The sequence below is a fragment of the Athene noctua genome, chromosome 2 (genome assembly GCF_965140245.1).
Source record: "Athene noctua chromosome 2, bAthNoc1.hap1.1, whole genome shotgun sequence".
In the NCBI taxonomy this organism is placed as follows: domain Eukaryota; kingdom Metazoa; phylum Chordata; class Aves; order Strigiformes; family Strigidae; genus Athene; species Athene noctua.
The window spans coordinates 143,260,103-143,285,443 of record NC_134038.1 but is presented as its reverse complement, the minus strand read 5'-3'; the positions used below and the strand labels follow the sequence as shown (position 1 = coordinate 143,285,443).

The window sequence follows — 25,341 nt, the reverse complement described above, 5'->3', positions numbered from 1 at the left end:
TTCATAATCAGTGCATTAATATTTTTGGAATGCCTGTACTAGAAATATAGGAAAAGATAAGGTGATACTTGAAAAGGCCATTTAAGGTTTTGGATCAAACTCCTCACTCTTCTGCCTAAATAAACTTGTTGAAATTGTATCAGTATCTTAAGTGAAATACATCTACAGTAACTCTAAGAAAAAGGCCAACTTTAGTTGCAAAAATATTAAGCTATTGAAGTGATTTGCAAAATTCTGTAACACCGTGGTAAAAGTTGTACCTAAATATTTCTCACTGAATTCAAAACTTTGATTATCACAGGAATAAATTTCATATTGACGTCGATGAAAGTAGTGGTAGGCCAAAAAAAAAAAAAAAAAGTTGGCTTATTTTATTTTGTTTTGACCAAAAAAATGACTTTGCATGTTGTCAGTTTGCCATCACAAAATTCTGTGAAAAACCTGAATGGTAATGGCTGTTGTTTTACGTGTATTTTCAGTACTTTTCCTAATGTCTCAAAGATGGACAAACTCAGCTATAGAACCAGTTATCTCCTTCATTCCATTTGAGAGGGAAAATTTTGGAAATCTTTTAGGACAGTTCCCATGGCTACCTTCAATATTGCTTATTTGCATTCTTCCTTACACAGAATAAGTGTCTTCCCATCAGAGTTCACTGATCTTCATAAAAAACCAGTGCTTCTTTAAGGATAAAATACAACAGATTTTTGAATGCTTTTTATATAATCTGATGAAAAACAGTAATGGAAAATAATTAAACTGGCCATGAACTCTCAAAAGCATGTTCTGCTGAAAAACATCTCTGAAGACCCAGGGACAACTGGCTTAACCTAAGTTTCTCTCAGGGGATCAGGAAGCTCTAGATCTAGTCTTAAGCAGCCACTGAAAATAGAATAGGTAACTTGTGAGGAGGGGGGAAAAAGATCCCAAACCAATCAACTAAACAAAACCCAACAACAAACAAACCACCCTTCCCTGAAAAGGGGAAAACCATTGTAACATCATAAGATAGTGGACCACATTTCTTAAAACAAATCCTGCATCCAAGATCAACAGGGAATACAAGGTGTTTCTCCATAATGCAACTGTCTTCAGCTGTCCTTCAAATGATAGACAGCTCAGCCTTACGCTTCATGGATGCTCAGAAAATATTTAAGGTCAAGTTCAATGTTGAATACTTTAGTATTTTAAGAACAACACCTGTTCCAAAGCCTTTGAATACTATTATCAGTCCCAGAAAACAGAAGGAACCATAAGCACTTGGCAATAAAAACTCCAAAAGAAGATTTTTCTTACTGTTGAGGAAGTCTGTCTCCTGTTTGCAGCTTGAGAATGCTTTACTTGATTCTTTATCTCTCTCCCCCTTATTTTTATTTTCTTTCTTATTTGTTTATTTTTAGATTGAGTGGGCAGGAAAAAACATTACTTTGGGAGCAGGTTGTTCCTTAGTTGCTCTTCACTTCTAATCACTCTAACAAAAGGTAAGGTAAGCTAGCTTGTGAAAATGCAGAGCTACTGTAGCAAGTGCCTGCGTTCACCTTTTCCACGCTATAGCTGATAACAATATATGCAACTTTTCTTTCAAAAACATATTACATCAGAGGGGTACTAACAGCAATTAATGCTCTGCAAATCCATACTTTTCCTGATTTATTGTAAAATATTCATGCATATATATTTGATTACACTTCTACATGTGCTTGAGGCAGTGCTTTTGTTGTTTCTATTCTGTTGCTCTGAACAACAATCTGAGCACATTTTCTTTGCATCCAGTAAGACTGGGAATGTAAATAATATTGGTACCTGCATAAAAAAATAAAAGCAGGATAAAATAGAAGTTGAATATATAGCAATAATAACGACAAATCTATTTTCATAGCAAACCTATTTACTCACTGAAATTTTATCGGCAAAGAAAATAGTATCATACATTTGGAGAAGAAAAAGAAAGTAAACTTACAGAACATCTCCAGTAGAAATCCTGGTAATCATCTAAGATTTAGAAACCCTCTAAAGAGTTTCTTCTGTAATCCATTGACAAAGTATACATTCCTTCAAATATATGTCACTTCAAATATACAGATTTGTTTTGATCACTGCACTGAGTCTGAGGTTTCTTAGGCTCACATATAAAATTATATCCAGAAACAATAAAAAGGATAATATTCCTGTTTTTTTTAAAAAAAAATAAATCCCTTATTTAATGATCCTTTTCCACTCTTAAATTTCAAGTGCTCATCTTGAATTCAAATACAGACTTCACTTCTGAAATAAGTGTGGGCTACTAGTTGAACTTTACATTTACGAGCATTAAACTATAACCTTAGAAAAAGTGGTGAGTTTAACGAGTTACATAGCCTTCTGAATGGATGCACTGCAGGACTGTGATTCCAACTTTTTTCTGTCTGGCAAAACCCAAGAGAACACCACCTGACAATTCAAATACATCAGTATTTTCTCTAGCAGTAACATGGTCTCTGCATAAAGCATACAGTAATAATGATTTTTCATTATTTTAAATAATAATCCAGTGGCTGGATATTAAAAATGTCACCTGCACGCTTTTTTTTTTCCTTGAACCAGATCCTTAGGACCAGAACTCAAGAATTAGATAAGAAATGTGGTCTTAAAATGCTCTGAACCCCTCCAATTCTGTGTCTTTCTGGTCCAACTTCAGTTCAAGTTAGAATCAGAAGGTAGTATAGCTGTTGAAAACAAAGATCATCCAAATAAAATAACCTTAAATTATGATGTTCCACGCCCCCAACACTGTACCAAAAGGAAAGGAAAAGGTTTTTCAAGTAGCTGCTTAATCTAGCGTATGGTTACTTCCAGTGAGGAGCAACAGCACAACACAGATTCCAACATCTGACCCCTGATTTATATTCAAAAATGACATTTGCCTTTTTTTAGTAACAGAGCTAGAGTGAGCTGCGACACAGGCTATGTATTATAGAGACAAGTACAGAAAGGAAAACGCTTGCTTTCTTTGTGCTCCAAGCTGAGCACAAGCAAGATTTTTTTCTTGTGTTGACTATACTTTTGCAGTGACAAATATATGATTCATTCAAAACAACTCATTATTTGCTTATCCAAGGATATAAGCAAAAGGGCAAAATGAGTCTTCATGACAGAAGACCAAGTATATATGTATCTTTGGAAATTTTCCTCTGGCTGACTAACAATCTCTAGCAGAAAGAGCTAGACCATCCTCACAACATCTCCCCTCCTTCAGAAGGAGTTTGACAGGCCACCAGTTTTTCCACTGTCACTGCTTGGAAGTCTCTGATGTTGATCAGTGTCTAATAGTTTGAGTCTTTCACCCTTCTTTGATTGCAGGCTTTTGTCTTTGGGAGGTGGACCACTGTGATCCTGGAGTCTGATCATAACGTCCTCCCCCTTGGAAAAGCTCAGCTGATGTTTCCCTACACCTGACACTGCTGTAATTCCTTGAGCCCATTTTGGGAGAGAACCACTGCGTAACATCGGTAGCCAAGAAGTACTTTGCTGCTTTTGAAGTTTTTATGATAACCGTGTTAGGGTTAAACAGCACATTGTCTAGTCTAGAGAGGATAGAATTCAACCTAATGAGACACAGAATTTCACAACAAAGTTCCAGAAAGTGTTAGTGCATTGGCTCAACCTAGCAGACCTCACCAGTTTGTTTATGAGACAGAAAAGCAAGTGATGGGGGTGGGGGGGAGCAGGGGAGGAATCTGCCCCTTCAATCTGGGAAGATCTCTGCATACAAAGGCTTTCAGTCTGTACCAACTGCTGATTATGCAACAGAGACAACCTGGTTCTACCCAAGACGCCAGTGGAAGTAAACAGCTCAAATGTGATGACAGCGTAAATCTGTGTGTTCCCATCAGGTACCTTTCAATCACCCCTTAAGGGCAACTAAAGCAACTGGAAAACTGAATCCATCTGAATGGTAGGGACAAAAAAAAAAAAAAAAAAAGTTACGAAAATTGCTGCTTAGGTTCAAAGCTCTGTTTGTTAATACTTAAGCAAGTTTTTAATTAGAAAACATATCTGAATGTAGTTGTTCTGCAAATAGAGAATTATCAAATTATCACCATTGACAGTGAGCAAGAAAGAATTAACTCAGCTTGATCTTCAGATTAGACTGATCATACAAGATTGCGTTGATAAGGATGTGGAAGTACACACTTAATTTGGAAACTGATCATATTTGATAGACACAAGAGATAATTATAGAACTTCAGCTGTCATTTTATAGCATAACCATACACAAAATCGTTATACTTTTTAAAATACAAATTAATGAGGCCACTTGCTGAATCTGTTAGCTTTGCTCTTTGAGCAAGTATCACAAATTTTCAGAAAAAAACACCTCTGGTGAGGATTTAATCTATTGAAATAAATAAACAGCGCATATAGAATATTTATTTTTACATATATATGAAAGTAATAGAACATAATTTCCTACCATCCAACAATTTCTGAATGCTTTGCCTAATCTAAGTAAGAATGAAAAGCAAAAATGTGCAAATTTTCCATTCAAAAGATTGAAGTGAAATTTAGTTTCATAATATTGGGGAGGGTGGGGGAGAGTGTTAATTATAGGCTTATAGTTTAAATAGTTTTCCCACCTTAAAATAATATTTTGTCTTGAAATTCTGAAAAACAAAAACCAAACCAAACCAAAAAAACCCACACAACCAAACAACAAAACCACCCCAAAACTCCGAACCACAACCTACTGGTTTGAAAATGTGTACATTTGTTTTCTGAATAAGCAATAACCACATAACCACATTGCTAACAGATGGCAAAAAGTGTTTGGATGACCTGACGCATAGTTTTCAGAGAGAAAAACTGGTCTTTGAGAAAGCACTGACTTAAATTACAGTGTCAGGAACACAAAAGACAGTTCAGAGTTGTAAGAAGGTGAAAGTATAATAGCAGATGGGCAGATCTAAGAGGTCTATCATGGAAATCCAGATAGGCAAACCCTTAATGCTGTTCTTCCACATATGCATCACAGGTAATGGAAACTTTGTAGGAGATCTCTGGGATCTCCTGCACAGTCAAGAGTCACCCCAATAGTAATTTAATTCTTTGTTTAGCACATATTCTCTGGTTTCCTATGTAAAGAATATGTATGCGTAACATACGTATAACAAGAGAAATCTACTGTGAGAATTCTAAGCAGCTGAAGTAACTGTCAAGCAGTTCTCTATGTTTTTTTGACATATGCAATTTTTCATAATGTGATTTATAGTTGCTAATTAGACATAAATCATTGCAATAGTAAAATTAAAAGACTTATGTGAATGAGTTTTTGAAAAGTTCTGTGCAAAGCAAAGCATATTTTCTAATATTATCTGGAATCCCTTCTTGCACTGTTGCCCAGAATTAGAATTATCCCTCTTCTGGATTAAAGATGCATTGGTGGATTAGTCTATCACTGATGACAACATAATATATCCTTTCCAGAGGCTTAAAATGAAAGGAGGTCTGTTAACGACAGACTATGTTAAAACAACAACAACAAAAAAATCCAACCCAAAACCCCCTTTGACACAAAACTGTATTTTAACATTTAAATATCATCATGTGTGAGGTCAAAGTAGTTTGTGAAATACTGCCTCAGGTTCAGTGCCATATATCGGTTCTATTCCTTTCACAGACCATATCACCTATAAAACTAGTAAGGCAAGGGACGAATTCCTGGAAGGATTAGCCATCAGCATTACTTCTAGCTTTAGCTAGAACAACCTCAGGAATACTACCTGGACAATATAAATGAAACAAAAATTCGCTTTAATGTTTCTACTTGATGCTCAGAAATGTATAAAAAAAATTGCAAAATTTATCTGAAATTTTGTTGTCAGTTGAAGAAGCAATCATTTTATATTTAAATTTAACATTTTTAAATGAAAATATATGTTGTATCAAAGCAACAAGAGAAGTGAGCTCTGTCTGAAGTTTTTCAGTTGAGCTAGGATGTGTATTATACATAACTATTTCAGATAATATTGAGTTGATTCATTGTTTTACTCTAAGAGATGTTATGTCATTCTGTAAATTAAGAGACATGCTACCAGTTTTCCACAGAATAGTACCATCCTCCAAAGTTTTATTAGATGTAGGACCACATAGTTCATTAAAAGTCTTCCCTTGTGAACTTCTGGGAGTATTTCACATGCTAATAGTCATACAATGAGGACTTCCAGAATAGGACTGTTTAATATTTAAGCCAAATTCTTAAACACTAACTAAAAAGAAAAATTTCACTGCCTGTAATAAAATACAGTGTTCTGTATTTTCTGGAGGTCCTTAAATACCTAATTACGTTCTTCTTAAATTACATCCCAGGAAAAAGTATATGAGTTGTTAGCATTAGAGCTTTCAAAGTCAGACCCTGGGGTCTGTTTCTTCTTGTTCAGTAAAAGATTGGCCCAGTCAACTTCATGAAGGTTAGCAGAATTACTGGTTTAAAAAAAGAGCTACATTTGGCTATAGAATTCAGCTAAGCAATAAACTTTCTACCACACTTATCTGTTGGTGTCACTGAGAACACAGGGATTAGACATATTTCTAGTGTTTATTTATTAAAAGACCTGCATGTCATCATTAGTGTTGCTTGCTAAATTGAATCTTTGAAGAACAATATAGAATTTGTGAAATTTTTGTGTGTGCTGCTCACAGGCTGTTTTCTCCATCCTTTGGAAGGAAGCCATTGTAAAGGAGGAGGGTCCTGAGCACAAAGCAGGGAAGAATTGCTTTTCTGGCAATTGACAGTGTCAGCAACAAAACTCTTAACTAGAGCTTCATGTTTCAATATGAAGTAAATAATACAGATATGCTTTATAGAAATAAAAGGGTGGAGGATGAGGGAAAAGGACTTTAAATTCCTTTGACTACAGAGCTCAAAGGTACATCTAAGTAATCTTAGGAAGGATTGTTTTATAATGAAATATCAGTTACATACAGCCCTGAATCGTAATTAGCACCATATCCTCAGACTAGCAGAGCAGTTATAATGCAGTTCTGTGCTTTTCCACAATTGATCTCAATGCCTATACCATTTTTTTTTTGGCATTTTACAATTTACCGATCCAGTAATCCCAGTTCCCTTGTCTTAATCACACACTAATTGAACCATTGAGAAAACGCTGATACTCAGTCAAGAAGGTATCAAACCATTAGATTGTAACGTTTTCAGTCAAGAAACAGCTGACAGCAACTCAGATCTGAGTTTGGTTTTCCTCCACACTGGATGTCTTTTTTTTTTTTTTTTTTTTTTTTTTTTTCCAGGAAATTAAAGGGAAGGGAGTTCGTTTTGGCCCAAATCGACTCTCTCTCTGCCCTCCTGCTATTTTCTTTAGTATGTGTGAGTCCCATCAGGGAGGAAGCAAAACTCAAGACACGGGCAGCCCCTAACCGCCAGCCGCAGGGGAGCAAGCCAACTTCCCGCAGGGGAGCCGGGGCTTTGCCGGCGCAGCTGCGGAGCGCGGCCGTGGGCGGCGGGACACGCGTGGGGCCGGGCCCCGTCCATGGTGCTGCAGCCGGACGCCGCTGCCAGCGCCGCGCTGCCGCCGAAGGGCCCTTCCACCCTCCCTCCCTCAACACCCTGCAACAGCGCCTGCCACTCCTGAGCCCCAGTTACAGGAATTCTGCTTTTCAGGAGGTTTGAGAGCGAGGCTGGGCGTAGTAAAGACAAAAAAAAAAAACACCACACCCCAAAAAACCCCACAAGCTAAAAACCCCAACTCCCCAGAGCTCCTGCCCAGGCTCTGAAGCCTGCCTCTCCCGGCTGCCGGGGGCGCAGGAAGCCCCAGCCCAACGCACAACTTTCCTGCAGAGATCCTGGCTCCAGCAGCTGCCCCCGACCCTCCCGGAGCCCCCACGCAGGGGGTCGGGAGACGAGGGGACCCAGTACCCTCATCACCTGCAGAGCTGTGGAAGAGCCAGGCAGGAGAACTGGAGAGGCTAGGAGCTGCCTCGCCTCGCCTCCCCCTCCTCACTGCCAGCTTCTCGTACCACGGAAACCCCCGGAGGGCGGAGGGGAGGGGAGAGGAGAGGAGGCTCCCGTCGCTTGCAGAGTGCCCCCCGCGCATCCCCCTCCCCGGGCTCCCGCAGCCGCCGCCCGCCGCCCAGCCCGGACTCACGTGTGCCGTCAAACCGGGTGGCGATGGTGTCGAGGAAGGTGTTCTGAGGTGCCAGTAATCCCTTCATAACCGGCATTTTTCCAGCCCGGTGCGAGGTTCCCCATCAAAGTTTGCCTACGAGGGTGGTTCGAGAAGAAAGTGCAGAGGGCGCCCGGGGGAAGGGAGGGAGGGAGGGAGGGAGAGGGCGGAGGGAGGGCGGGCGGGAGGGAAGGATGGAGAGGAGGAGGAGGAGGAGGATGGGGATGCCTCCGCGCCGCCTCCGGCGCCGGGAGCACCCCGCTAGTCAGCCCCGGCACCGCTGGGCTCTCCCGCCCCACCCAGGGGCGCCGCGCCCCCCCCCTCGCCCCCCCCCAAAATCAAGGAGGATGGGAGGCAGGGGGTGCCGGCAGAGAGCAGCCGTGCGAGGTGGGGAGCTGCGGGGAGGGCAGGGAGAGGGGGGAGAGCAACCTTTAGCCGCCGGCGGGGGGAGCGGGGGGGGGGCAACGCGGGATCGCGCGCCCGCGCCGGGGCTGCCGGTGCCGCCTCCACCCCCCGGCCCGGCCCGGCCCGCTCTCGGCTCTGGCACGTCTGAGGCTTTCCCGGCTGGAGGCACGGTGCGATCACCTGCACCCTGCTTCCTGAGCAAGTTTCGCAGGGTCAGGCACGGGATCTGGCTTTGCTGGAAGGGGTGGCACGGGCTTGGCGTGGGTAGCAAAGTGCCCCCGTAAGGTGTTCACCGGGGAGCGAGACTGGAGCGTGGAGAAGGTTCCACCGGGTGCGCGGTCTTGTGCGTTATTTGCATGTTGAGGCTATTTTGTTTACTTAAGGGACTGGCATTTTCAACTTCATTGTGAATATTTCCTACATAATTTTTTAGAAATCCTGCCTTTAAAAGTTCCGGGAAGAATTTTTTTTCCTCCACACCCCCCCCCCCCCCCCAAAGAGAGAGGCAAGATTTAGATGCTAGCCTAAGAGGTCTAAATAAGGAGGTCTGTGTAAATTTAAAATAAATAAATTAAAAAAATGAAGAAGCAGGCACACAAGCTGCTCCCACATTGGGATGAGTAACTTGCTCAGGCTGGTAATGTGGCTTTTCTAATGCCGCCAGATAATGCCCCACGGAACAGTCATTTCACTTACTGTAGCAGCAATGCAAAACTTCACTATGGTTTTTCAGAACAAAAAGACACTTGAGAAAAGAAGTGCGAGTACACTCCCTAATCTACAAAGACACTGCATTATGGAGGGGAAGCCTTTTGGTCTCTTGCTGTTTTACAGTATTGCTATTTTTATTTCTTGCTATTCACATTTATTTCAGGTTCTCCCTGTCTCCGGATGGATAGAGGGCTTTGATTTCCACTTTTTAGGATAAGCAGCACAGAGAGACACTCCAGGAGGGACAAAAGAGGTCTTTCTTTACAACAGATAATTAAAAGGAGAAAAAAAAAAAAAAAAAAAAACCAAACAACAAACAACCACCACCAAACCAAAACCCACCAAATCAAAACCTCAGAAAATGCTGATGCATAGATTTTATAGCACAATATAAAATCTACCAACAGTAACCCCACCTTGGCTCTGAAGAACAGAGCAGTATTTTACTGAGACCATGAATCTCTCCAATTGTCCTTGTACTGGAAGCCTGTACAAAATTGTTGATATAGAGCTGCTAGTTCAGTTTTCAGAAGTGGCATGTGAAAAATGTAGTCTGCCTTACAGTCACTATTACTTTGGAAGCCTCTAAGATCCCACAGTACTATCAGTTTCTTAACTGATAAATGTCAAATTCATTGCAGGATTTTAATTTCATTGGGAATCACTAGTCTTGTCCTTATAATGTACAAGCTTTGATGCTAAATTCCAGGAATTGTTAATTTTCTTTTTCAAAATAATTCTCACATCATCCAGTTCAATATAAGCAGAGCACCAAAACTAATTTTCTTGATAGCTTTCCATTTAGTCTCAATGGCAGGTATGATACTCGTAGTTAGGTTTGATGGCACAGCATGTCCCTACTGCTGAAATAAAGAAAATGCTGTTCCACCACTTGCAAAATCCAGAAGAGCATGATCAGATTTTCACTTCAGTCAAAGTGCAGCAGAGGTTATTAAGGTAAATCTGAACCTCTGAAATCTGCCAAGGGACTTGCATATGATGTCGCCTGTGCCCTGTGGATGTGCTTCAGCTTACATTCTTTTCCATAACCTGTCCCAAACACTAAGTAGGAATACAGTGAGGGAGAACAGAATATATTCTCAACCCTACTACAGGCATTAAGGAGACAGTAACCTGTGTGTACATTCAAAGATAGAAATGTATTTCTTGTATTTGACTCACCAAAAACTGTCACAAAAAGGTGAAAAAAAATATATATACAATTTTCCAGGGGAATCAAGTTGCCATCTAATGTGCCAGCCCACAAGTAGCTAATACTATACTTCCTCACACACAACACAAAGTCTGATCTGTAAATATAGGATTGTTTTGAGGATTTTGTGACATAACATCTTCAGTTCTTTACTAAGAATCAGTGGAAATTTTTTAACAATCATGACACAGAAAATGTTTCAATAAAGCCTTAGGACTTACCCTGAGCCAAAAAGTAACCCCAATTATGCAAATACACACCCCAGAAAGGATGGATATCTGCCAGAGGAGTTATGTGGCATATTTCATGTTGATAATGGTGAACACAAATTACCATTATTGTAAAGTATGCATCACTGGTCAGGAGGAGGTGATAGCAGCAACAGTGAAATCTCTACCAACAATGAACACCTAGTGATACACATCAGGGAGGGACAATACCAAATTCTTTATAAGGAGAACATGCTGAAGGTCTCTACAAATGAGCACTTCAGGAAAGAGGAAGTTTGCTGTGCTTTACAAATACTTGCAATCATGGCATACCATTATAATTTGATTAGGACAATAGCTATGTACTATGAACAATTAAACATTTAAAAAAAAATATGTTTGTGTTTTATATACCACAAAAAACCCGAACTTTTCTGAAGTAGAACTAAAGAAACATTTTACAAAAACTATGCACACAACAAAAAGCCTCAAACTAAAGAAGAGAAACTGAAGTGTATAATCTGTTTTGCTCTTGAATTTAGCATATTCTACAATTTTTTACTCGTAAGAGTAATCCTCCTTAATACAGACTGGTACTTAACTTCAGAGAGTTAGTTACAAAACACAGAAGCATTAAGTCTGGAGTAGTTCAAAGCAGACACATTTAGCAGGTTAAAATTTCAGTTTGCTGAGAACAAAAAGTTCAGGAAAGCAGAGTCAGAACAGCTGAGAATATGTGAAGAAGCAGCTGAAAATTTGTAGTCAAGTCCAGGAAAATTATTTCATAAGATTTTAGCAAAATGTAACCTAGGGACTCTGAATAGTCTGAGACAGTTGTTGGGGGGGTGGGGTGTGGGTTAATTGTTTTTTTTGTTTGTTTTTTTTTTTTTTTTCCTTTTTTTTTTTTTTAATGTTTAAGAAAAGGTAAAATACAAACCCAGATTAATTTTAAACTAGCTTCAGGAAATCAGCTTTCAATTCTTCTACATTAATTTAGAATTTGAGTATCTGGGATATCTGGACACTGTCTCTTAAAGATTACATGATTTTGCTGGCAAGGACAGATAAATAAGAGTTGAAATCTAACTTTGATTTTTGTATATAAATCCATACCCACTCCCTGTATTCCTCTCTGTTTACTGTGGAACATTTTGCTGAATTCAAAATGTAAAAAATCTATAGCAAGACAATATCAAATCTGAGAGACTAGGGACTAATAACACTGCTGCTATACCTCAGGTTGCCATTAGCATCTACATAGAAAACAAAATTTAGTCAGGGGTTTGCAGTTTAGACTAGAATTACGGTCTGAAGAAATAAGGTTTGTTGCTCCAAAGCACTCAACAATATGTAAAATATCTCAACCATACGTTTCCTCCTACTTATCCACAGCTACTTGGGCATTCAATGTAGCACATGACATTCTGAGACACTGTATAATCTTTGTAGATATTGCTTGTCACCCAGAAATGAGAGCATGGGCAGTGAATTTTGCATAGAACATATGCAAGGAGCAGCACATTGTAGCATTTTCTGGTCATAACCTCCTTTTCTTCATTTTTAAATTAACTGAAAACACATTTTCCAAGTTTCTGGATTAATATTCCACACTACCACAAATTACGTCATAATACAAGAGGTTAGGAGCTGCTTAGTTCTTCCCTGGCATAAACAAGTGACCTCAGTTTACCTGCTACAGTTATGTAAATGGAAACAGTTAGTGAAAAAAAAAAAAAAACAAACCAAACAATCGGAAAGGACTGCCTGCAGTTTACTTTTGTACTGGAAATTGCCACCCAGTTATTTGTTTGTTAGCCTGGGCATCCAATGGGAAAAAATAAAAAAAAGAATTATGAAAGAGTCTGAAAAGACTAGGAAAGGGGAAAGAATGGCAACCTGCAGTTCATCTGCCACGAACAGGCTAATTTAGTCTGAAGTAGTGTGTATTAAAGAGTATTATCCTAATAAATGACCATTGTGCATAAAGAAATGCTGGACCCTTTCTTTCATTGTGCATAATCCAATGGAACTTCTCAAGAATAAAGATGCATAATTGAAGCTCTGCCAAGTCAGGGACAGTCTGGGTCAAAGTTTAAATACAATGATACCACCTCTGTCTCAGGGAGCGACTAAATTGTTATAGACTGGGAAAACTTGTGAGGAAAAGGGTTACAGTACTCTCCTCGTTAGTATGATCTTCTCCCACTATCTGCCATTAGTCACAGTGGAGAAATTATATTGGGTTAGACAGACCCTTGGTTGCTCATATATTATGTGGGTTACAGAGACCTACATGTAATTACATATCTGTCAGCAATTCCTACTACAAGACCATTTTTTCTATTGTATAAAATTTTATCAAACATGACAATCTGCTTCATAAAGAACATATCTCTGGAACATTTCAGCTAAAAAAATTTCAGGATTCAAGAGATGAAAAAAAGTACAGGTTAAGAAATCTCAGCAAATAAAGGACCAACTCACTGGAACATAATGTAAAGGAGGCGGCATGCTACGCAATGGGCCTGGGACATGATTAGTAATTAGGATGAAAGAGATGAGGGCAAATGGGAAGTAGATGTTGGAGTAAGGAAAAGACAGAGCTCTGCAGAGAACCTGGAAACCCTTGAGGCCTTCGACAGAAAATAGAAGTCAGGAGAAGGAAAAACTGAGAAGATCATTACTAAATACATCCCAGCTGATTTAAACTCAATGGGAACAAGATAGAAGATGGCAGCAGGAGATGAAGCAGAGCAGCTCTGAAACAAAGGGGCAAAACACCAGGAACAGGGTGAAAAGTCAGAAAGGAAACAGGCTGGCTAGCTAAACAGAAAGACATGGGGGAGATATAGGATTGGATCAAGGACAATTTGGTGAGGAAAGGGTCAAACATGTGAAGCACATGGGAAGAAAGTAGAATCCATACATTACTCCTTGGAATTAAGTTAAAGTTTCAAACCTCATTTTCTCTGCTGCTAGCAAGCACCAATGAAACTTTTTGGCAAAAGTCTCCTTTCTTTTTTGTGCTGGTGTAAATAAAGGATACAAGTGTACCAATGTTCACAGACATGTCATTCACTAATGTACTGGAAAAAAATCAGTGTAGTAGATTCAAAAGGTTCTAGTTGTACTGATACCATCAACATGTTAGCCTGTAATTTACATTATTATAATTACTTTCAAAATGTATAGGAAATCACACACATCATAATGAATAATTTCATTATTCATACTGTTTGACTACATAGAATGATTATGGTCTTTGTATCTCGATTTAGTTAGAAATCTCATCATTCATTCACGTACCAAGGTCTTGAGTGTGCCTCAGATTTGGATAAAGAAGAGATGCTGCCTTGTTTGTTCTGGAAAGTAGAAGGTGAAATAAGACCTGAAAGCTAATCTTGTTGTCAAACAAACAAACAAAAAGAGTCAGCGATGAATAGACTATATCAGATCTCAAAATTAATAAAGCTATAAAATTTCTGTTTCTGGCCCCACTTTTCTATCCATAAAAGCAGAATTCGAAGTCTCATCTCTAAGGACTGTGTGGATATTTCTAATTTTGTTACACAAACAAGTTCCACAAAAACATTCAATAAAGCTGGAAACAAATTAACAGTTTTCATTCAAGAGATGGTTGGATAATGTTCAGAAAGTTATGGAACTACATTTCAAACAAGGAATTACAAGACACTGAATTGTTCTATCATTAATTGAGCACCATCATGTGGGAAAAAATAACAATTGTGGTTTATAGGAAAAATATTACTTAAAGGAGAAAGGTACCTCTATGCACAGAATTAGCACCCAAAGCTGAATAAGCAACATCTAGTTTGAATCAAGTTTGTTTCCCATCAGAAAACAAAACAAGACCCCCCACCAAACTATGCCCAAACCCTCAACACCCCCTACCCCCCCCAACAACATACACTTCCAAAGGTGAAGCTGAAGCTTATTGTTAACTAAATGGGAACTGACATTTTCTTCAAAAAAATCTATGCAAGAAAATAGAGATAAAGTTGGATTTGGACAAGACTGGAGCATTGCAATACCTTATTTGTGTATTTCTTGGATATGAAATACACAGCATGCCTGTTTACCTCACTGTGACATTGAAGGTAACATTGATGTTAAAGGATCTTGTAGAGTATTCTATAGCTCAAAACAAGGTTGTTGTTTCAGTTCACCTGTTAATGACAAGTGTTATTTTTATTCCCAGTTCTTTCCTTTGAATACTTAGTGAACACAAATATAGCTGCTGAGAATTTTCTTTATAGTATCAGAACTTCATTTATTTATGATTTGGAGTTTAAAACTATTTCAATATAAAAATAATCTGTTACCTTTTACCTGTTGACATTCATAGAGTACAAAACCAGAATTATTTGTAAAGTAAAATCGTGCTCAATGAAAGAAAAGGAGACTTCAGCCTAAAAGTATAAGAAGTGATATTGTATGTATGTGAGCGATAGTAGGATGCTTTGAATAAAGACAGTACTTAGAAGCATAGCTCTAGCTATGGGATTTGCTCTTAAGCCTTAAGCTTGATCTTCCTACATGCAGATGTAAGAAGTAGTTCTTCCCACAGATCCACAGAAGTTAATTAGAAATTATGCTACCCTGCTTCCACAGAGATATCCACTGAACACTGGGAAATAAGCATCTAAATTTCCTGTCAGTGGAACTTCAGTTTAGTATGATCACTTTCCAAACACCATTATTAAAATACAACTCAGAAGACAGCACAAATTCCTTCACAAGTACACCTATTTTTAAATGATTAAACAGGATAAGTGAAAAAATAATTTCTTCTGTTCCCTAGCTGATATTTTTGGAACACAATTCATATTGGGCTTAAGCTTCCTCAATATCACTAAAATAACTTGCATGATTCAGTGGTATTCTTGATGACTACAACAGTGCAATAAAAAGCAGGATCAGACCCACCAGCTGTTTTTACTTTAATAGTATTTCTGACTTGCAAAACACCACAGGTAATGCTTAAAGTAATAAACAGTACAGCCATGCTGGTCCTTACCAGTGTTGTAGTGCTGATTCGCATTAAGATTTTGATCACCATTTATGAAGTGACAAGAGAGCAGTAAATGACAGCAATGTTGTTTTTTATAAATCACTGCAAATCACAAAGGACTAGTAAGACACAGAAAACGCAAAGGAAACAGAGACTAGTATTTCACTAGGTGTCATCTTCAATTTTGTTTTCAGTGAAATTGCTTTGACAGAGGATTCATTAATAAAAAGCCTGGGTGACTACTGGTATTTACTCCTTCTTATCTCTTGGATTTTACTGCATTTTAAAAAAATGAAAAATCTCATATTAAAATGTAAGATTAATAGCTAAAACCTGTTAGATAACATTCAGGAATTCCATGTTTGTAACACACAAGTATTTCTATCGCTTTGTACGCAGAAATTAGTGCTATGATGATGAATGTATTTTTAATAGACATTTAAAATTAATACATAAATTAGACCTGACAGTTTTTCTACAAAAACATCTTACCGAAAAGACATAGGTCCAAGTTCTTAGACATTAGAGTTTTTTTATGGTAAATATGGATACCACTCAATTATATGGCTTGGTTTGGGTGTGAAGTAAACAGTAAAAATACATTGTCTCAAAGCTGCAATTAGGAAGCTTCACAGAAATCAACAGCAATAATTGAAGCCAGATAATGTTTTATTTTAGGAAGTTTTCAACAAGGAAAACTAAGGGAGTTTCCCCATTATATAGTTATGGCCAATGTATTTTGTAGTATCTTTCATAACATCTAAACAATAACTGGACTATGTTTGTGAATTTCAGTACTTTTAGAATTCAGGGTTAACACTTGTGGCAGGTCAAATGCAACTTCTACCTCAATACACCTTGTATGTGACTTTAAAAGGCAAATACTTTAAAGATGTCCTGAGGTCTTTAATCTTTGCCATAGAAGACTGTAAATACAATGATCACAGAAATTTAAAAAAAAGCGCATGTTTGATGTATTATTAAAATGCCATAACTAGCAGTTTAAAAACTTCCATAAAGTATTAGAGAAAGATGGTTATCTCTAAAATATATTTCCATCATTCCAAAATACCTGTCTGTGAAGTGTAAATGCACTTTAAAAAAGGCAATTTATTAGTAAAAATACAGCGTCACCAATATAAAATATTTTGCCAAGAGTTAGTTACAAGTTGTTTACCATCTTGACATTTCTACTGAAAATAGAGTTATTTGTTCCCCTTCCAACCCCCACCCCTTTGCAGTTTTAAAATACAGTCTGCAGTTTATTTTCCATCTTTTTATCAGACATCATTATTGTCTGTCTTTATTCAGGAACCTGAGTATAGGTACAGTGGCATGGTTACCAGAGAGAAATTCAGAAAAAAATAATGATCTTAACGGCTAGATACCTAAAAATAAGTAACACCGATATTTCAAGACACACAGCAAAAAGGATTAACTACAGCGTGTTAAAGCTACATAAACCGGAGCCAACTGTCTCCCAGTACATACAATATTGTTCTTTAGTCTTTCAAATTTACAAGCAAACCTATGCAATTTTATTTTACATCATAGCTCCTTTTTTAATCCCCAAACACAAGTATCTACACACATACAAACCCTCTCACACCACAGGTATTATATGTATGGATGGTACCAAAAAAATATTTACAAATATAGTTTATGAATATATGAGAGTGTGTGTGCATAGCCACGTATAAAGCAACTTGCAATCAGAATAGTATAAATAATTTATTATTGGTTAATTGGTCAAGCTGAAAAGTTTGAAGACAAAGCAGGGAAGTTGTCCTATGACAATCTTTCATGTATCTCATTTGACTAATTGAAGCAACAGTAAATATGTCAGCACGCTGAGTGTAATAACACCTTGTCTCCTAGATGAATAATGAAAAGAGGATGAGAAAAAGAAAAATGCTAATTTTGAAATAATTGAAATAGGTTAGTCTTATTTCAAGAATCCTTGCAGCAACTAGAATAGGTGAAATTAGCACAGGTACTGCAATATGTATGTCATTCTGAAAGATGGGAAAAGCAATAGGAACTATTTTCCATAGGTTTTAGAAAAAAGTTAAGTTCAGGTTATATCTCTTTTCCATTATACCAACGATCATCACATTTTTCTTCTCACTTAAGACAATTACATGATAGTTTGAAATGAAAAAACCACAACCCTAAACTAAAAATACAAATCCCTATTTCTACATTAGAAGTACTTCAGAAGACAACAGATAAACTGTAAGTAATTAAGGAACAAGATGGTAACCTGATCCACCAAGAGTATAACAGATCAGCCTTAATACTGATTGATCTGCTTTTTAATCTTCTCTAACTCATCAACTACTTTCCCATCTTAAGAGTTTCATTAGTTGTTCTCCTCATGAGGCCATTTAAACGTTAGACCTAGTAAGATACTTCTTTGGTCAGACTTCATGTTTTTCTACCTAGAATATATTCTATAACTTTACAAATAAATTACCTCTGTTTTCATTATTAGAAAAACATACTCTTCTGTTAGTTTGGAAATATTTTCTTAACTATGTGTCTTCACTGAATGCACACTGAGTTAGACATTTGTGAAAAGAGACACTGCAAAGGGATAGAGAGAGAAAAGGAACATTGCAGTGAAAAAGCACTATTGTTAGTTTGGAGGGAAAAAAACACCAAACAACAGCAACAAACACCAACAGGCATTATTGGCAAAGAAATCCTAAGCAGGAAGATAGAGAAGGAAAACTAGAAGGAAACTTCCAATAGTTGAAAGTTACCTTGCTTGGCACAGGAATAGGCTTTTGACTAAATCTCTGGTGCAACATAGGCAACCTTAGGCAAAATGGGTCTAAGAAGGAGGAGATAACATCTATGGAGAGAGGAGTGAGCAGCACACAAGGTCTAAGAGGGAATAGCAGGAAATTCAGGCAATGCTGTTGTCCAGAGGTCCAGGAACAACAAAAAAACCCCAAACACACACCCCCACCCCCAAAAAAAAAGGAAAATTGCAGTATTTTTGTCTGTAACTGAAATAATTGCAAGAATGTGGAATTCAAGATTAAAATGGGTTTTATGCTGTAATCACATCCATCTTGGTTTTGTGTGCTCTTCTCCCAGGTAATCCCCAACAGGGCTGAAACAAAAGGTTATTTTTGGACTTTGGCTGAAGAAATCAGTCTTAAACTCCAGTCAGCCCCAAAATAGGTTGTACTGGTACACACAACACTTTCATTTTAGAGAGTTCTTGCTTTTATTCGGATTTTGATCTTTCTCAATTATGTTCAGTATTTGCAAGAATTTCAGATCTTGGGCATGTAAATACTCTGTTAGGTTATCTCCTGTATAAAATCCTTTATATACTTCTAGACGTTCCATCTATAAACAGTGCTTCTGTTCTGATCCTACAACAGATCTAAGCAAGTAAAACCTTAAGTATGCACAGCTCTCTGTGCATAGCAAAATTAGTATAGTATAATAGCTAAGTGTAAGGATTAGACTGGGGATCACATTATAGGATTAGAGCAAATATATATGCAATGGATTTTTTAGGAAATGACCAGCCTTGCAGTAGATGCAGTCTCAGAGTCCTATTTATAGTATAATCTACTTCCTAGTCAGGTTAAATTAATATCCTTATCCTTTTTGCATATACTAGTTGGCATATTCTTGGTAGAATTTTCAAGAAGAATTTTTTATCTAGGATGGCATTTGCTGTTACAGTGCAGTTTAAGACTCGATACAGAATTTGTGTCAGCGCTTTTTTCCCAGGAAGAACTGAAATTAAAGTATTAAAACATACATAATGCAGACATTGTCCCGAGAAGACTCACAGCTTCTTCCACTCTCATAACAACAAGCAAGCACACTAAAACCCATGGGCACTTCATAAAACTTTTTAGGAGGTCTTCCAGCCATGTAAAAGATTTTTCCATGTTCTTTTGAGACACATTTATTTCCCAAGAACTAGAAGATTATTATTCTGCTTGGACTAAAAACCTATTTGCATTATTTAATCCCAAACCTTATTTTGTTTCACACCAAGTGACAGGAAATCTATGATCATCTTCGTATTATTTGATCTAGCATCAAACAGCAGAAGATCATTCTACCTTTAGCAACACAGTGGGATCAAATGATGTGGAATCAAATCCAGGGTGAGCTGAAATATGCAGCTTGAAATTCAAGATTTGAATATAATTCATTTTCCCACCTTTCAGTATCGTTTTTCTAGTGAAGCTGGTCTACCAGGTTACCCGTAGAACTAGCAGCAATCAAAAGTCTTATAAAGATTAAGGATCACGACTTTATTCAAGTGAACTATCAAATATATCAGTATTATGAGCAGGTGTTTTTTTATATATCCCAAATATCTAATCATGTGTGAGAAGAAGAGGAATTTTCACAGTTAAGAGCTGTGTATTGTGAACTTCTGTATCATCTGCTTTGTTTGAAGCTGAATATACATGTAAACATGCAGTTTATGGTGTGTATTTTATCTGAATGGTATTAGCTTTCAATTTCTATAAGTGAATTTAATATTACTAAAATTGTATTTTCCAAATAAACTCCTAAATTCTTGTAATCTAAACAGCTGTATTCTCAGTAGAAATTGTGGTCAGATATTTACTAGATAGAGTAACAAACATATTATTTATGCTCTGTTAGTGGTTGGATAGAGATTTTTATAGCCAGAATAGCAGAACATTATAGAACTTACTACTCTGGGCAGATAATAACTACAATAGTTTTGTCCTGACGTTACAAAGAATTTTAATTTGTTATATTCTTTCAACAGTTGAAAGAAGCACTTCATTATTTTCTCACTTAAAATCAAACTATATAGTTTGTAGCTTATATTTTATGATAAACTGTATGGAAGATGAACGCTTGCACAATTAGTAAAGAACTGACACGTGATAACTGTTGCAGAAAGTATGTTCCAGGAGGTTTATTTGAGTTACAAGAAAAAAAGGCGTTATTATAACAAACAATGAGTGACTAGCCCACAATAATGCCTGCTGATAAAGTCCAACGATTGTACTGATATATCTGGTAAACAAGAAAATCAAGCATTTGGAAGTCAACATGCCAATAGTAGGTTACTAGGTAAGTAAAATGAGAGTCTAAATGGCTTATTCTATCATCTTCTTTTAAGCCTCATTGTGGCAGCTGAAGCTCATTTCCTCAGTAGGAATGCAAGACCCCATAAACAACACATTCCCAAGATTCATGGCTCCATCCGTAATATCTTGTTCTCCAAATTCTCATCTTCACAATTCTCTTTACATCTCTACCAGCCCAGCCTTTTCGTGTGAACCTGAGACCAAACACACTCTGCAGTGTTGGGATAAAACAAAGAGTTCACATACCTCTGACATGACCTAAGAGTGGAAGACACTTTATTTACCCCATGTGGTCTCAACAGTTGTTGGAGCCAACATTACCCCAGAGTACCTGCTTGTGACCAACTAGTTGCTTGTCTGAAGAACCTCAGCAAGAATTCATAGTTCCTCCTCTCCTCATTCCAGCTACACTTTTCCTTTTCTCCTCTATGCCTCCATATTTTCCTTAAAATCTAGATTGTTATTCACAGCTTCCTAACTGTCTACAGAATTAATCTGTCCTCTTTGGCAAGACAACTTGGCAAAGTTAATTACTTGAATTGATAAAGTGGTTCTCAGAGAGATTTATTTTAATAAGTTTTGAATAATCCTGTTGTTCTTCACAAACATTTAATTTCAAAACACTGAATTCATCTTCCAAGTTTGTGATATTTGCATATTTGAGTACATTTCCAGACTCTGGTATGAATATTCTATATTTGTCATAGCTGCTAAATATTGATGTCCTTATTTTGAAAGTCCAACCTGATTCAAATTCACATAGTAACAAGGTTATTCTAACATCTCTGATTTCTGGACCTCTTATGCTATCTAAAACAGGACAAAACACAAAATTGAATTTGGACTTTAACATCCTTTAAATCAGAACAGAGGTCACAATGACATTTTAGATTGCATATTACCTTCTTATTTTATTACTGTGAAGAACATATTCAATAAATTTTGCAGTTTCTTTTTGCTAACCTTTGGAGTATTTTTACCTTCATTAAAGCATTTTGTGACTAATAGGAGAGAATTATTACATGAATTTGGATTTCTCCCTCTACCTGTATCACTGTTTATTGACTGAAATAAAGTGCAAGGATCAGCTTCAGCCTGTTCAAACTTCAATTAAGTTCAGGTAAAACAGAGTTCAAGGTACTAACAGCTAAAGACCAAGTTTAGAACAGTTTTTAGAGGTTTAAATGGGAAGGTAGGAAAGGTACAGGATTTTCAGAAATGTTTAGTTACCTGTGTAATTTTGCCTCCTGCTGATGACCTCTTTTTTTGTTGTAAACCCCATTATATGTTTGAGAAGGTGTTCTCACTTTCTTCTCCCCTATGCATGAGGGAAATAATTTACAGCCATCAGGATCCTTCTTCTCCTTCACCTGTTACCTTAGTATCTCCCCAATTCCCCTACATACTCTATTCCTTCATCTTTACTTATCCAGCCCATTTTGACAAAGATGACCGAGGTGGGCTGCTCTCGGGAGCACCTTTCAGGGCAAGTCTGATGAATGTAAAAGTTCATTAGACAGCAGGAATGAGTAGTTAGGGGCAGTAAACTATTTAGCCATCCAGAAGCTGAAGGAGGATGCAGTCAGATCCTAACCAGTTTGGAATTCTGGCCCCCAAGTCATATGTGGTCTGAGCCCTTATTTTCCACTATCATAATGTCACTAAAAGAGCAGCCTTACCACAGGTAGCACATGAAGCACTTTTAATGAGAATAAAAGAAGCATGTGAAAGATTTTGGAAAAAACTCACTTAAAAAATACAGTTTTGTGAAATATTAATTTGGACAAACTGTTTCCTCAAGTGAAAATATAAGGTAATGACCTGCTGATTGACATTTTTCATACATTATGGAAGTGTGGTACAACAGGTTGGAAATTAATGTTACAGCTAGCTATACCTCCATTTGCATAGCTTAATTGGGCAATATGGTACTACAAATCTTATAACTGGCTGAAATGTATTCAAATTAATATTTTCACTGACTACAGTTTGAGTTGCAGGAAAACATCTTAAATATGCATATTTTGTCCCAAACACTTCAATACAGTGATATACACGGCTGTTGCAAGTATTCTGAGTACAACTCACGCTATGGTAAGTGCATGGGGTCTTTTAAACTTTTTAAAAAGTTAATTTGGAATTAATGCTCTAGTCCTTTGGAATCAATGCTATAGTCCTATAAGCACAAGCTTATTATCTCCAGAGCTGATCCAGCACAACACTTAAAACATATACTAATATAAGACTGGTAATATGCTTAACATTAAGCTCTCGTTTAGCGAAATGCTTTTAGCACTTGTTCAAGTGTATTTTGGAAGATAAGCATACTGAAGTATTAAACTCTCACCACATATTTTTCCGGGACTGTGGTCAATGTTTGCCTCCAGCCATAGCATGACCTGGTTACTGACATGTTTGAAAACTCCTGAATAGACAGAAAGTCCAGCTTCTCTGGTGGTGTAATTGCACTGATGACACTGGAGCTACAACGTAGCTTCTATCCCATGGCTTTAAACATTGCACAACATACAGATTTTGTAAACTTGCACTGGATCTATATACAGGTGCTGTCACTGCAGGTGTCATGGACTCAAATCAAATGAATATTTAAAAGTTTAGGATCTGGGTTTAGATGGGCTTTCAGAGCCAGAACCAAACTCAAAGAAAAAAAAAAAAAGTAGCTGCCCAGACTTGCTTGATATATTAAATTTCTGCCTAGAATAATCATGATACAACAACTTATCTGTAATTTATCTGGCTTTGAAAATGAATAATTTTTAGATGTACATGGAATATTTTTTTTTTAGAGAAGGATACATTTTTCTTAGCAGTTTTATTTATATGCTGTTAATCCAACAATCCATTCTGTCTCCTTAAAATCTTAAGGAAGTTCTTGCAGCAACTGTTATGTAGCAGTTTAATTTGGTAGAAGATAAACACAATACTTCGAACTATGGACTGAACATAAAATTTTACACTAATGTTGTTTTTTCTCCCTTATGTACTTCATAGTTTGCCTCATGACAATCCATTCCATGTTTCCTTCATTATTATTCTCACCCTTTATACAGCCTAGGTATATTGAAATTCCCATGTCCCATTTCTAACTATATTTTATCTTATTTCCTAATTATGTTATGTAGGTAAATTAGTAAAGACTAAACATGAACAGGAAGTATTATTATATTTGAGGAGTGCTGTTCTGATTCACCAAACACTGTTTCTAACATTAGCAAGGCTTCATCTGCAATACTGCATGTAACTCAGTATTATTGTTTATTACTGAATGTGCAAGTGATATATTTCAGAGGCATCAGTAATGAAGCAGACTGGAGAGACAGCAACATCCGAAATGCATTGGCCCAAGACCTATCAGCTTACAGTAGCACTTTGCTTTCAGAAATATAAATACTCTGATAAAACTGTGCCATATAAATTCTTTCATAAAGCTGTTTCTCCATAGTCCAGATTCAGGTGGTTACGTAAGTGTGTGAATCACGTTAAGCAAATGAGTTATTATAATGAAGTTAAACATACAATTTATATCAAACTGGTGTTTAAACACCCTTTATGTCTTTGTATGTTTTCATGTAACATTTAAAAAGGCTTGAATTTTAACCACCTATTAAGACAGAGCTGCTCTCATATGCAAAATCTAAGCAATCAGCTTAAAGAGAAAAGATTAGACAATAAATGAAATATTTTTATGTTGAGCACCCATGTGATTTTGAATATTACAAAAGCTGCTTATTTGTATCACAAGGGCCAGATACACGAAAACATTTAAGCACTGAGTATTCTTCCTTTTCAGCATGATACAATTATCATATTTGAAAGAATGAGCGCCTGTTAGGTTAATCTGTCCTGGCACAAATCCATACAAATAAATAGTACTAAAAATCAAAAAAAGAGGTACCTCACCCAGCTTATGTCACTGAGTTTCAAATGTCACCTACTGCTAGTAGCTCCCATTCAAACCTAAGTGATCACTGCTATTTCACAGAACACTCCTCAGAGTCCCTGAGCAATCTATACTTAAATTCTACTGAAAGCATATTTCTACACACATCCACCACCAATTTTTTTTAAAAAAAGCAGCTGCTAAAAGAGTCTCAAGGACCCTTGCCAAGTTTGAAATAAGGACCTCTACTCAAAGTCAGAAGGATAGTGGTGAAGTATATTAAGATCTTACAGTAACAGCTTCAGTTACTGATTCAATTTCTCTGTTATCCACTCCAAGATTTATACCAATTAGTTTCCTTCTGCATTATCACTTTGGACCATCAGTACCACTTTTCTTTTCAAAAGTTTATTTTGGATTCTTTCCATTAAACACATCTGAGTTTCTCTGACTTGTTTCTACCTAAGCACAAAACCTGACACATTGTGATACTGAATGAGATGACTTAAGAAAAGTACATCTATGTTAATGATGAATTTCCTTCCTTTTACTGTTCCAAATCATAACTTGAACAGCTTTTCAATCTACTTTTCGGGATTA

The 25,341-nt window shown here is 37.2% G+C and overlaps 1 protein-coding gene across 2 annotated transcripts in view; it reads right to left on the bottom strand.

Moving 5' to 3' along the window:
* KCNH8 (potassium voltage-gated channel subfamily H member 8) overlaps nt 1-8,387 on the bottom strand; it is a 200,047-nt gene extending 191,660 nt beyond the window's left edge. For both annotated transcript variants that reach the window (XM_074900508.1, XM_074900509.1), the window contains exon 1: nt 8,142-8,387. In XM_074900508.1, the coding sequence (XP_074756609.1) occupies nt 8,142-8,217 (76 nt within the window). In that variant the 5' untranslated portion in view covers nt 8,218-8,387. The remainder of the gene's footprint in view (nt 1-8,141) is intronic.
* Nucleotides 8,388-25,341: the final 16,954 nt, after the last annotated feature.